Source organism: Suncus etruscus, chromosome 5 (genome assembly GCF_024139225.1).
Source record: "Suncus etruscus isolate mSunEtr1 chromosome 5, mSunEtr1.pri.cur, whole genome shotgun sequence".
Lineage (NCBI taxonomy): Eukaryota > Metazoa > Chordata > Mammalia > Eulipotyphla > Soricidae > Suncus > Suncus etruscus.
Window position 1 is genome coordinate 52087552 of NC_064852.1, and position 15507 is coordinate 52103058.

The following is a 15507-nucleotide window of genomic DNA, read 5'->3' on the forward strand; positions in this document are numbered from 1 at the left end:
TTATTTTGTTAATATACTAAGCTACTTGCAACAATCTAGAGAAAAGCAATTCTTTTCATAAATATAAAAAGCTCTGCACAATAATTTTCATAAGAAGATATATCTGTATTTAATAGCATTTTAAATGTCAAACTGCTTTACTATCTTCATTTCTTGCTTACTCTTGTTTACATGCCATTTAAGCAAAATATGGAAGACTAAGCACAATACAGACAGGTATGTGTGCATATGTTGCTCTATTGATCCAAAGAAAAACTGAGACTTTCCATGTATAAGTGATCCTAAAAAGATGTGAAATAGTAAGAATAGTGCAGTAGTCATAGTGTCTGAAGATCACAAAGCAATATATTGATGAATGACATAAAATGATTATAGACTGTACATTGAAAACTTTGACTTGAATATATTCTAAGGGTATCTTCATTATGTATTTCAAAGACTAGAAATAGGTGTTTTTGTTGGGAAGAAATAGACAACAATATTACGATTCTATCTGTATCTGCAACCTCTTCACCATACCTCTGATATACATCGTTCTGTGTGCATAGCATCTCAGGGTCTCATCTTCAGGCAATATTCAGTATATCTTCAGTATACTGCACTATTTTGGGGGGGTGTTGGTTTTTGGGTCACATCAGGGGTTACTCTTGGCTCTGCGCTCAGTAATCGCCCCTGGCAGGCTCTAGGGGCCATATGGGATGCTAGATTCGAGCCACCATCTGTCCTGGGTTGGCCCCGTGCAAGACCTTACTGCTCTGCTATCTCTCTAGCCTCTAAAGTGCACTTTTCTGTGCTTCCATTCTGTTTCTTTTTTCTTTGTATCCATCTTCTAAATACTCCCAAGGGCACCTTGCTATGTCATTCATTGACAAAAGAAAATTTTAATTGTCTTTTTAAAGGAATTTATTTCAGGATTAATGTATTTGCTTTCAGACATAAGTAGATATAAAAATGTTCTTTATGAGAAGTCAGAGAGTACAGAAAATATGTCATCTGCTTTGCATGTAAACAGCTCTGGTTCAATTCCTGTCACTGAGCACCTTCAGGAGTGAATTCTGAGGATCTACAGGATCTAAGTAAGCCTAGATCACTGCCAGATGTGGTCCAAATTTTTATTTTTAAAATGGTCTTCTTGAGGTTTAATTTTTCAGGTTCATTTGTAAATGAAAATTTGAAAAATAGTATATAAGGGAAAGTAAAATCAATAGTACTTTAGAAGCTAATTGATAATTTAGAAATAGTATGAATTAATTTCAGAATTTTCTCATTCATTTACAATGAAAATAAATTTTCAAATAAATCTAATATATGCCTGTTTTTACTCTTAAAAACCAAAAGTACTTTTTTAAGGTTCTTAGCTAGGTGAGGGAGTTGGTTTAACTTACTCCTTTATCTGCTCAGGGTTCATTTCTGGTGGTTCTCAGGAATGTGCAATGCTAGATATTGAAGCCAGGTTTTCCACATGTAAGGCAAGTACCCTACTCACTGTTCCACTCTTGTTTTCTATTTTTCTTTTTCTTTTTTTTTTATGTTCGAAACCTTTTATTTAAATGCTTCATGACTCCCACACTCAGATAGTTGTATGACTCCATATAAGCTTCTGACCCATGGTTTAACAAGCTAAGATACATGCTACTTGATACTCAAAAAAGTTATTATCATACATAAAGTAGCTTAGATTATAATAGTAGAACATTAGGGCATTAACTTGAAAAATATATCAAGTTAATTAAATATGCTGACAATTGAAAAACTAAGTGATGATGTTGGAAAATGTTATTAGTATTTTGTCAATTCAATTTAATGTAACTCTAAAGCAACTTCTGGATAATTAGTAAACAATAAAATATGGCACATAGCTTCAGAGGTAATAAAATATGCTAGTGTTAACCCACAGATTATATATACAAATCTCTCTCTATATGTATATATAGAGAGAGAGATAGATTTTAGATTTGAGTCCTAAGACATGGTTTAATTCTAGAAAAGTTTCCACGTGCACTTGATATGAATGTGTATTCTATTTTTTGAGGATGGAGGATCCTGTATAAGTCCATTAGTCCTAGTTCTTCTATTTTCTCATTTAGGGCTCTTATGTCTTTGCTAGTTTTCTGCCTAGTGGATATGTCTAGTGGTGATAATGGTATGTTGAGATCTACCAGTACTATCACAATTCCATCCATATGTTTCTCCATGATTATGAGCAAAAACCTTACATATTTTTCTGGCTCTACATTTGGTGCATAAACATTGATCAGAGTTAGTACATCTTGGTCTAATGTTACCCTGATCAATAATTGTCCACCTTTGTCTCTAAGTACTTTCTGGAGGTTGAATTTAATTTGATCTGACATGAGTATGAGTGTCTCAACTTTTTTTGTTGTTTTCCAGTGGTTTGTATAATTGATTTCCATCCTTTTACTCTCAGCCTGTGTCTATCCTGATCTTTTAGGTGCGTTTCCTGCAGGCAGCAGATATCTGGTTTTGTATCCTGATACAACCCTCTTTCGTGCCTTTTAATGGGTGAGTTTAGTCCATTGACATTTATGGAAGTTATAAAAAGGAAGGTTGTTGTGCAATTATATTGTATAGGGATTTGTGTAATTGATCTCTGAGTAGTTCATTTAGAGTTTGTTTGGTTTGCGCAAATATTGCAAGTTCTTTTTTGCCTACGAATGTTCTTAATCCTCCCACCCACCCATATAAATGAGAGTTTTGCTGGGTAGTGGAATCCAGGTTGGAATTTTCTTTCATTTAGTACTTTAAGTATGTCATTCCACTGTCTTCTTGTCTGAATTGTTTCAAATGGAAAATCTGGTCTGATTTTTATGTTCATCCCTTTGTACTTGAGTTTTTTTCTCCCCTATTACTTTGAAGGATTAATTCCCCCCCCCTTTTTTTTTTGATTTGGGTTTCTATATGTCTTGGGATTGATCTGTTAAGGTCTATTTTGTTTGGTATTCTTTTTTTTCTCTTAATTTGTACAGCTGTCACTTTCCAGAGGGTGGGAAATTTCTCTGAAACTTTTTCTTTCCTTTTACCTCTCCTTCTGGTATTCCTATTAGTCATAGGTTATTTCTTTTGTCTTTGTTCATTAGGTACCTTACATTTTCTTTCAATTTTTTATTGACTTCTTTGTTATTGTTGGCTTGTAATTTTTCTTCAAGGTCATTCACATGATTCTCTATGTGTGTAATTCTGCTATTATGATTTGCTAGTATGTTTTTTTGTTCTTTTAGTTCCATTTGTATTCTTTCAACTTCTGATATAGTTTTTCTTTGAGTTGGTTGAATTGTTCATCTATATATTTATTAATTCCTTTAGTTATCTATTCTTGAATTCCATTGCTAAGACATTAAATGCTAATTTTGGGTCCTCTTCTATAGAGTTTGAACACTTTGGAGGACTTAGAAATTTGCTTGGAATTCTCTCCATATCCCCAGATGCTGGTGTCTTCCATTGTTTCCCAATGGTTCTTTACATTGGATTGGTTGGAGTGCTGGAGTTTCAGGATGTTTTAAAAAAGTGGTCTATTTAATTGTGTAAGAGGTGGTTGGAGGTATATTTGTCTTTCTGTTCAGAGAGGGCTTGGTGCTTTTGTGATGGTGGTTGAGATTCCAGAAGTGGAAGAGTGGGGAGGGGCTATTTTTGAATTATGGGGTGGTCCAGGGGTCTCTGCCGACCACCCCTGCTGAGCTAGGTTCCATGAGGATAATGTTTGGAGGGTGTTGGGCTGTTCTCATCAGCCTTTCTAAGATGGCATGAAGAATTTGTGACTATTACCCACTTTTCTAAGTTTGAGGGAAAACTGATGGAGAGTAAAATATGTTTATTGGTTTTCCAAATAGTACATCTATCTTATACTCTATGCTTTCTCTTATTCAACTAATAAATAACTAATTTTGTCACTTACTTTTAACAAAGTTAGCATAAAGTAAGCACTCCAAAGTTGAAAATTTATAATTTTGAATGTTTTAATTCCTATTTAAAAACTTCTCCACTTTCTCTTCTTTTGAATATATGAATATTCTAGAACAAGTGACTTGTTCTTCAATTTTTTATTACTTTCAAGGCCAAATTCAACTTTCCTTTGTTCTTTTAAAATGTAAATAACAACACTGTTTTATAAACCTCAAATATGTACTGTTTATATTTCTCAGTCATATTGAGGTCTGTGATCAACTCATGCAGGTGAGAAGAATAAGACCACATCAGGTTGATATTCAAGAATCTTCACATTGAGATTCTATTATATCAAGAAGTTATTATTCCAGCTATCAAGATTTCATACAAATCATATAAATTTTGAAAGCTTAGTTATGTGAAAATTAAACCAAGAAGACTTCACTATAGCATAAAATAGTAAGGTGATTTTTTTTCTATTCCTGAAACCCCAAGAATCTCTCCTGATTACATATCACAGAGTTAGGATAAACACTGAGCAAGCAGAATGCTGTGGCAACACAAAACAAAACAAAAAACAGACAGACAAAAAAATATTAAACAAAAAGTCAAATCAATCAAGAAAGAAGGCATTCTCCCTGTCAACAGGACCATAAGGAATAACTGACTAGTTTTAATATCAGGAATAAATAGATTTTGTCACTGAATCCCTCATACCAGCCTTTTTTATTTTTCATTCTCTTTTTTTGGAGGGGCAGGAAGGGGTGCTTCTAGCCAAGTGTTATTCTTGGCTCTACTCAGGAATCTCTCCTGCTAGACTTAGGGGCTAATATGGAATGCTGGATAGTAAATCTGGGTCTGCCATGTGGATGAAAATTGCCTTTTGACTGTACTATTTCTCCAGACCTCCTTATATCTTCCCTTTAGAAAATGGACTTCAATGCCTCTTGAATTCGCAGCAATTTGGCAGTGATAGAGCCTTCAGGATTTCAATGACAACTTGTTTAGATCTTGTTTTAATTGTAACAATTAAGAGGATTTGTCATCAGCCTACTTTAGTATGTATAAAGTGGGGTGTTGAAGTGCTGACAGGGATTATTTTAAATAAACAATGAATATTAAATAAAATATTTTGAAAACTGAATCTTAAGTATCTTGTTTTAGTTTTGCCAGACTTAAAAACACTATTCTTTGTTCTTAATTTCATTTTATGGCAAATACATTTTTTGTATTTATATAATTTAGCAAATACTCCACTACACTTTAGTATGTTTTGACCAACAATAAGAGAGCAATAACCATCTTTAAACTATAAATACTGTCTTAATAGTATATTTAAGTGTGTCACTTAAATATAGTATACAAATTATGTAAATACAATGTACAAATTATACCTCCTTTTCATAAAATTTAAAAGATCATTTGTTTTTGAGATTTATATACAAAAGATAATAAAATATGTTTAATTTGTGGGAAGAAAAATATAACCTTTAGATATGTCTTATTAATAGAATTAACTTTATTTTTAAAATTTTTTTCAATTTATACCATGGTTATTTAGCTTATACTTTTTGCTCAACCATTATAATATAATTTCATGACTTAGCTTTAATATTCCAATTATATATGCTTATGTACATATATAAATGTGTATATATACTATTTGTCCATAAGCACACATATAAACATCAGCAAGATAGATATTATTGAATTGAGTTAAATAATATTAAGTCATATTGAGATAGAGAATAAATGCTGTTGGTCACTAATAAAAAATACCATATCTGGAAAAATTCCAAGTTGGACTTAATTGGTAAGTCATTATTGATAAGATAAAGTACAAATATTAACTCTTTATTTGAATGTTTCAAAGTATATCAATAATTATATTCATGTCTAAACTCTTTATCATTTCTCTGGTCCAAGTCATTATCACCTATATCTTAGATTATTTATTAAACCTCTTAAAATATCTCCTTTAGTTTAATTTGTTACTTCACTTTAAGGCTATGACTATATGTGCTAATTTGCCTTCAGTCATATGAAAAAAATCTTTGGTAGATTTGTCTAGTCTCATACCATATAACCTAAAGTGTAACTAAAACGAGTAGCAGTTAACTTGCTAAGCATAAGCAGAGCTAGGATCTGACCTCATAGTCAAGTGCCTGCATTCACAAAAGATATGCTACATAGTTTCCATGGGATATTATTGTTTTTTTAGGCCGCATTAAATTTGGAAATTGTGCCATAAATGTATATGTATGGGTTCAAGGGATAAAAATGTGTGTCAAAAAGGCAGCAACATGAATTTGGCATAATAGCTATAAATTAGAAATAGTAGTAGTATAACCTGATATTTGCAAGGTTGAGATTCATAAAACTTATGAACCTTAATTAAAATTCATGGATGCATGTGTCAAAAATTTATGGAAAGGAAATATATATTATTTGTCTTCTAGTTGAAGAGAAGAAAATCAAATAGATAATCAAATGAGCAATGGCTATTTATTTTGTGATTAGTAACATTTGCATCATCAAAAAACTCATAAAAATAGCTGAAAACAAAGATAAATTACTTGCTAGCTTCTATTCTCTATGAATCAAAGGACAGTTTTAGTTTTACATAGTCAAACTGACAGGTTGAAAATAATTAGTTGTTGGAAATCAAGAAAATATCAAGACACAGCTATTGGTACAGCAATTTTGCTATGTGAATGAAACATCATGTTTTATTCTGACTTAATTATTTTTTAATTCTGCAATTTTAGAAAAAAGAAACATAGTATTCTAATTGGAGATTAGTTAGCTATTTTTTTAAGATCCTCTTAGAAAGTAGTTATTATTATTCTCTTTTTCCAATGGACAAATGAAGGCATTAAAAATTTAAATAATTTTTATTTTTGATTTTTGGACCATTCCTGGCTGTGTTCAGGAGACCACGTGGATCTGTAGATCAGAATCAGAGTTTTCGTGGGCAAAACATAAGTTCAGCTTTCTTACATGGTGTCCCATTAAAAATCATAATTATACAAATATAGTAAGTGTGTAAGCCACTGAAAAAAATGAAATTTTTGTTTAAATTCAAGTTGTTTTATTTTTAATTTTTTAATAATTTTTTTTTTTTTTTTAGTTTTTGGGTCACACCCGGCAGTGCTCAGGGGTTACTCCTGGCTGTCTGCTCAGAAATAACTCCTGGCAGGCACGGGGGACCATATGGGACACCAGGATTCGAACCAACCACCTTTGGTCCTGGATCGGCTGCTTGCAAGGCAAACACCGCTGTGCTATCTCTCCGGGTCCCATTTTTTTAATAATTTTTATTTAAGCACAATAGTTACAAGTATGTTCGTAATTAGGTTTCAGCCATAAAATGTACACACACACACCTTCACCAGTGCAACTTTTCCACCACAATTGTCCCTCATTTCATATGTTGAAGGTACACTAAAGGAATTCAAAGTCAACAGGGCCAGGGATTCAAGGCAAGGACTACAGGATGCATTACTGCTTGTACCCTGTAGAGCCATGGAAGTCATAGATGCTTTCAATAGCACACTCAGAAGTGTTCAAGGGAGTCCAGGGCTGGTATTGGTGATTTTTAGGTATATGTCTTGCTCTCCTGTTCATTAGACCTTCAACTAGCATATTTTTAGTTTACGTTGTACAAGGTGCTAGATTTGGATCTAGAAATCAAACAAGGCACTTCCTTTTCTCCTTTAGTGCATACACTGGGGGGTCAGGTGTGTTCACACCTGGCATTCTTCAGGGAATACTAGCTCTGTGCTCAGAAATCTCTCCTGGCAGGCATGGGGGACCATATGGGATGCCGGGATTCAAACCACTGTCCCTCCTGGATTGGCTGCGTGCAAGGCAAATGCCCTACTGCTATGCTATCTCTCTGGCCCCAAGTGCATACATTTATTTGGAGGAAAATATATTATTCCAAACTTCATATTGCTACACATACTACAAAAATAAATATAGTGTTAGAGGGTAAAATACCAGGTTTGCAAAGAAGGACAAAAACAGTTTGATAACACTTAGAATAACTGCATGAGGGAATGAAATGTGTGGGGTTTTTTTTAGGAATTTTGGGCCACACCTGGCAGTGCCCAGGTTTTACTAATGGCTTCCTTGGTCAGAAATTACCCTTGACTGGCTTGGTGGACCATATAGAATGCCAGATTATATCCAGGTCTGCAGCACATAAAGAAAATGCACTTCTTGCTGTGCTATCATCTGGCACTGGTAATGAAATGGTTTAAGTGAGATTTGTCTAGAACATACTTGGCCAGATTACAGTGAGAAGAAAAAAAATAGAATAGAGTAGGAGAAAGACAAATCTGTTATAATGGGGAGACTGACCAAGAGAACTCAGTTGCATTGGTAGTGTTAAGGAAGGACAGAACTAAATACCCAAAAGGAGTAAAAGAAAATTAAATCAATGATACCCAAACTACCAAACTTAAAACACTGCCCAGGATGATGGCAGGTTGTGGGGGTAGGCAGTATGGGATGACTCTGGGATCACTGCTGGAGGGAAGTTGACACTTGTGGTAGGATTGGTGCTGAAACATCATATCATATGTCTAAAACTTGAATAACTATCATAACTTTGTAAATAGCGATGCCTATCTAAACTTAATTAAAAATAGAATTAAATGGGTCAAAATACCTGGTTTGAGGCACTTTGAATATGCTCATTTGGAGAGATGTCTTTGGTATGATCCTTTTACCTGGATTGAAAGTATGGAAAAGAAGCAGTCAGGTGAAGGACTGATAGAATTTTATTCTATGTAAAAGAAAAGTGTCTGCTGAGTCAGTTCTTTGAAAATTTTCACAATACAGAATTTTACAATTTCTAACAAATGACAGAGAAACAATATGACTATTTATTGACATGGAGAGAGAATCAGCTAAGGTTTTTCCAATTGTGTTATATTCACAATCAAAAAACATTTAAGTATTTAAGAAGACAAATAAAATTAAAAAGACTAGAATTTCCATCTATTTGCAACTGACAAATAGATGTTGGAGACAGATATGCTGAAAATTATTATAGAAAATGAATGTCAATGTCTTATTAATGGAATGAATGTAAATGATAAAAGAAAAAAATAATGATAAGTTCTGGATTTAAGTTGCGGTGGTAGTGGTGTTTGAAATGAAAACCTGTGTGAAGAGTGTTGGTAGCATGTGTCTAAAATTTTTTTCTAAATGTGTCTGGAAAAATCAAAGCAGCAATCTGTCTGAGACATTATTCTAATTTTGACAGTCTTTAAGACATTGAAAAGGAGATGTCACATAGATATCTGGAAAATCAAGTCTGGGTCCCAGAGGATCTAGACTGAGATACACTTAGGCAAACACATGTATACAGATCCTAAATGCACATGAAATAGGTAGCCAAAAATATATATGTTTTCCAAGAGCTGATACTTTTAAAAAGACCTGGTGAAATGACTGCTTACAATGTAGAATTATTATATCTTCATAATGTTTAAAATATAAAAATGACACAAAACTGATTCTTCCACAGAGCTTCCTACAAAAACAAATTTCCCTTTACTTTGAAGAAGTCATATATGCTAAGCTGATACAAAGGAGCCCTTATTTATTTAATAGGTGCCACCTCCTATAAATAAACATTGATACCCCTGGTCCTTGGGCACTGTTAGGGACCCTGGCCTTGCTAGTAATTAACAGATCACTTTATCTGTCATCCCAGCATTGAAGAACCTATAGGCCTACTCATACATGTCATGTATAGCTGGAAGTAGCTTCCTGGACTTTCCCAGAGTCTAAATTTCAGGAAATATGGGCAACAGAAAAGAATTGATAATTTAAAATTATGGATAAATATATAATATGGTAGATTCTTTTCTACAAAGAATTTTAGTTATAGATCAGGGGATGTACTTGCATAAATTCACCCACTTATAACCAATATTTAATACCAGATATCCATTAAACAACAGTTACTTTGGTATAAAAAAAACACTTCAATAATGCTACATGAAGTAATTTTATCTTATTCTAATGCTTCAGTACCAAATATACCAAACTCTTCCTAATTAGTATCTTTTTCCAAATATTAGCATTCTAGTACTGAATTACACTGTTCATCAGATGTTTTGATTGAACCATATGAGATCTAACAATTTTGATTCACATGCTTCTCATAAAATATTACTGTAGAGTATTTTTATGACAAATGTTTTATTGCACCTACTCTAATCCCCAGATTTGGCAATGTGGAGGCTCATTGGAGATTGTGACCTGTTCACATGTTGGTCATGTTTTTCGGAAGGCAACTCCTTATACTTTCCCGGGTGGCACTGGTCATGTCATCAATAAGAACAATAGAAGATTGGCAGAAGTTTGGATGGATGAATTTAAAGATTTCTTCTACATCATCTCTCCAGGTAAATAAATCTGAAATTTTCTTCTTCTGTAGAAGGAAATAAAAATGTAAATATAATGAAAATGCCTTTTATTATTTCTGCAGCTTTACTAATTGAAATAAAATGTTGATTACTATAAGATATATACGATCCTGAGCAAGTAGAGTACTTACAGATTCAGAGCATTCATGAGCAACTGCAGGGAGATAACTAGATTTATTTTAGGTGTGAGTGGAATATTTATAATGAGCCTCTACCAAACATATTAGAAATAAGTAGGGAGTAAACTCTGTAGTTAGGGGACTATGAGAGAGCAGGCTGTGTGTTCTGTGCATTTAGCTACAGATTGCAAAAATTGCAGAAAGCAGAATTTGAGAAAGCTTTTCTGTGAAGTCAGTTTTGGACTTAAAAGTAAAAGATTATATGACTTTAGTGCCTAATATTCCCTTTGGGGGGGCACAAACACTATACTAGAAAAAGAAACAAGTGGTATACACAGATATTCAGTTTTAATTTATTTATATATATCATCCTGACCTAAGAAATATTTTTATATTTAAAGAGATGTTTCTACTGCTTAATTTTTATAAATATCTCTAAATGAAAAAGAATGCATAACTACAAATATATTCTGGATGCTATGGAAATAAAGACTAATTAAATACTAAATACCTTACTGAAAACTATGCTAAAAAGCATACTATGAAAAAATAAATAGCTTTCTTTAGTTAAGGGGATAGATACAGAAGTAGAGGTTAATACAAATTATCATTAGATGGTGAAATTAGAAGCAGTTTTGATATTTACTTATACCTTTCCATGGTTCCAGTATTCTTGTTGAAATAATATTTAATGGCCTTAATTGGCTTAAGTAAATCTTAATAAAATATTGCAATTTTGAAAATAAAGATATAAGATAAAACATTATATTAGTTGATATAAATTTAAATGGTTTTCTGAATTGTTGCAGCAGGCATATTGCTTATTTCCAAAAACTTTGGAGGTTTTAAAAAGGTTTTTAATTGAGTCAATGTAAGATACAGTTACAAAGTCATTCATGATTGAGTTTGTGTCATACAATGTCTCTATCCTTCATCAGTACACATTTTCTGTCACCAATACCTGTGTTTTCCTCCTATCCCACCCCCACCAATCTGCTTCTATGACAGACATATCTCTCTGTCTCTCTCTTCTGCGTTTGTCTCTCTCTTCTCTCTATCTCCCCTCTCTGAGACTCTCTCCCCGGTCTCTGCCTCTCCTATCTCTTTCTCTTTCCTCTCTGTCTCTGTCATTCTGTCTCTCTCTGTCTCTTTTTCCTCTCTCTTTCTCACCCCTGTCTCCTTTTAGGCATTATGGTCTTCAGTACTATTACTGAAAGTATATCATGCATATCAATTTGCCTTCTTTCAGCTTGCAGTTCTTATCCAAAGTGATCATTTCCAACTATCATCTATCATTGTCATAGTGGCTTCATCTCTTTCCTAACAGCAACCCTTCTCCTTTGGGGCAAGCTTCCTACTGTGGACCAGTCCTCCTGGACCTTGTTTTTATTGCTTTGTTTATGATTATCACATTCTTATTTTTTAAATATCCCACAAATGAGTATGATTATTCTGTCTGTCCTAATTCATTTTACTTCACATGATACTCTCCATGTGCTCTATATATGAATAAAGTTCATGACTTCATTTTTCCTTACAACTGTGTAGTATCCCACTGTGTAGATGTACCAGTTTCTTTTTCCACTCATCTATTGTCTGCCCCTTGGTTGTTTTTAGATTCCAGTTTTTGTAAATAGTGCTGTAATTACTATAGAACATATGCCCTTTCAGCCTTGTGTTTATGTGCCCTTAGACAATATTCTCTGGAGCGATATTGCTGGGTTTATGGAGTCTCAAGTTCTAGTTTTTTGAGTGAGATATTAATAATTGAATTAAATGAGACATTTTGAGGAAACAAGAAGAGGAGATAGGGATTGTTTTAAAGATCTCAAATTTAGACAAATATATTAAAATATAAGCTTATTAAAACAGTAATTAGTTATTCTGATAAAATAATTTATAACATTCTATTGGAAGTCTGTGTCTATTTTTGTAGTTTATGTACAATATCAATATGTAAATGGTCATCAACGTGATTAAACATATGCACCATGACAACAACAACCCATAACTACATTATCTCTTCCATAAAATATCTAACAGATTTTTTTCAAAAATAGGATTAGGTTCTAACTGATTTATTCTAATATCTGAATGTGTGTGTGTGTGAAAATCTAAAATATTAACAGAAGAAATAAGTGATATGACTTTTCTTGCAATTTTCGGCATTATCCTTTAGAGTAAAATGAGTATGACATGTTTAATTGTGTGGTTAGGAAAATAACTTTTTCACACATTTTTAAGTGTCTTCTATGTCAAAAGCTTTTACTAGGAACACTATTTCATGCACAGATGTATTTCCCTCTTCAGTGATGATCCAGTCCAGATGTTCATAGAGTTCAGTTCAGCATGAGCATGTAAAATTCACAGAAAGGCAGTGACATTTATATAACCTTTTCATTTTCTTTTGATCATTCTTCTTGAATTCAAATAATTAGTGTAGAAATATAGGATTTCAAATAGGAAGAAAAGAATCATTGGTTAGCAAAGGTGTTACTTATGATAATATATAACAACACAATCCAAGAATGTAAGTAATTGAAAATAATTATAACCAGAATTAACCAATTTACTTTTGATGAATACTATTTTTAAAATGTTATGTGCTACTCTTTAGTATAATATATATTGAAGACAGGGAAATGGTAAAACATTTTTCAAGCTATAATGAATGACAAGCTTTGGACTAGAGAATAAAAATAAAAATAATTGCTACCTGGAACTAATAATGATTTTACTCAAAAGAACTGTTAATATATACTGGGAAATGTTTTCTGATATTAAAATAAATTTATGTGGAATGTTGTTCTTTTAAAATAGTCTAATTTAAATCCACAGGTATATTTTGGAGAGAGGGAAAAAATAGGGATATGCTGAAAATACGTCAGAACTTTCTAGGGAACCTTTTTACTTATGTATTAGTAAAATAGTATTGCTGAGACCCACCTGCCTGTAGTGGAAAAAAAAGAAAATTCAAAAAAAACAAAAACAAAAACAAAAAAAACAACAAAAAACGAAATTGCTTCCCAGTGGTCTAGAAAGTAGGAAAGTAAGTTAGAAACTAGAGATTTATGCCTAAAAATAAAATAACCAGAACATATAAAGTATTGAGGTAGTTATGGGTTCTGATGCTTCTATGCTTAGAGTCTTTAATTTTACATTGAAGAACTATTTTTAATTAACAGTTGTGTTTTAATCAATAGACAATGGTATTGTCAATTATGATTAAAGTCAAATTTGTATTTTTTGTTACCTAGAATTATTGAGTTTCTATTGTACATTTTCTTTGGGTGATGAAAAAGATGTAAAAAGGGAAATTACTGTGAGCTGTGGAGCTGAGGCTTTAGGGATGTTTTCGTACACATTTACACTTTTAATCTTTTACTATAATGGATACAAATACATAATTACAAAAACTCTAAACTTTTAATTCTTTATAAATTGTTTTAATTTCAACAAAGATTATTGTCATCATCATTATATCTACAAATTCCTGCATATATGCTCATTTAAGATAATTTATGAGGCAAATTTTCTATTTTGGTCCACAGCATTTATTACCAAATCTACTATTTCCCACTCATGTAGTAAATCCAAAAATATGCTAAGTAATTAGCATTTATAAAGTAAATTTTGACCACTTTGCTTCCTTCCAATATGCTTTACTACATACTTTTTACCTTCTCTATTATTTGGTTTGAATTAGCTGGCTATTATGTATCAGTATTTTACCCCCTTGCCATTTTGATAGCATGGCCAATCCATTTTTACTACATGCTATTTTGATTTAATTGTATTGTATTTCCCAAGTATTTTCAAGAACTTGAATTTTAGTACTCAGAAACTTTCCTGTAACTTTGTAGTTCTTGAAAAAATATATAATTCTTAAATATAATAAATAAATTGAATGAATATTTTCAGGAGTTTACTTTGTTTCTTGGTTTCTACTGAATGGAATGTCTAATCTACACAAAAAAAAAATTCTGAAGAGATTATACAGTGGCCTTGCCGTATACACAGTAGTGCCAGATTCAATCCAATGACCTCTTTGCACTACCAGAAGTGATTTTGGTGTACACAGTGGAGTGATAATACAATGGCCTTGCCTTGTACACCATGGTGCCAGGTTCAATTCCTTATGGCCCCCTTGGCACTATCAGAAGTGATTCTTGAGTGCAGAGCCAGGAATTATCCCTGAGCATTGTCAATGTGGTTAAAAAAAAAAGTTGGCAACACTATGAAAGTTCTTGTTCAGTTCTCTGAATCAATCACTACTTAAGAACTAGTTAAAAACACTGACATTTAAGAGGTGAATGATCCTCTTTATATAGATGAAATATCTTTCTTCTGAGTTTTTATGGGGAAAAATGGTATCATTTGCTTTCCTGTATTCATATGTTCATACTATCTAGGACTAGTAGAGGATGAAATAATGGAGAGTACCAAGACTAAACAATAGTATAAACATTAGTAGAAAAAAAATTATCAGACTTAAATACCAAATCCAAAGCCAACGACAACAGAATCGATACCCAATTTATGACATACTAGACACAGAGGGGACCACTTATACTAGCAGCCTGGAGAGTAAAAGAGGGAGATATAGGATGCATGCTGGGAACGGGGTGGAGGGAGGAAAACATTGGTGGTGAGAATGCCCCTGATTCAATATCACTATGTACCTAAAATATTACTGTGAAAGATTTGTAATCTACTTTGATTAAAATTTAAAAAAGGAAAAATAAATTAGAAATAAAAAAGATAAAAAGGTTGAACATGAACATTTAAGTAGACAATATTCATTAATTATGCTAAAGAATTGTATTAAGAATATAAGTATTATATTAAAGAAAATTCTTTAATTTTAAAATAGGAGCCTCCAAAATCAAGTAAAATTATTTTGCATCTGTTGATTTTAATTTTCATTATGACCCACTAATATAAATTTAAAATTATAAGCACCAATTCTTTTGTTTCTTTCATAGTATTTACTATATGTCTTAATTGATTTGACCTTTGCACAGAAGCCATTAGCCATA

At 32.5% G+C, this 15507-nt stretch overlaps 1 protein-coding gene across 1 annotated transcript in view; it reads left to right on the plus strand.

Annotated features, from left to right (window-relative positions):
* The window catches only part of GALNT13 (polypeptide N-acetylgalactosaminyltransferase 13), a 623731-nt gene that overhangs the window by 419903 nt on the left and 188321 nt on the right, over window positions 1-15507 (plus strand). The window contains exon 9 of the mRNA XM_049773003.1: window positions 10148-10328. Within this exon, the coding sequence (XP_049628960.1) occupies window positions 10148-10328 (181 nt within the window). The remainder of the gene's footprint in view (window positions 1-10147; window positions 10329-15507) is intronic.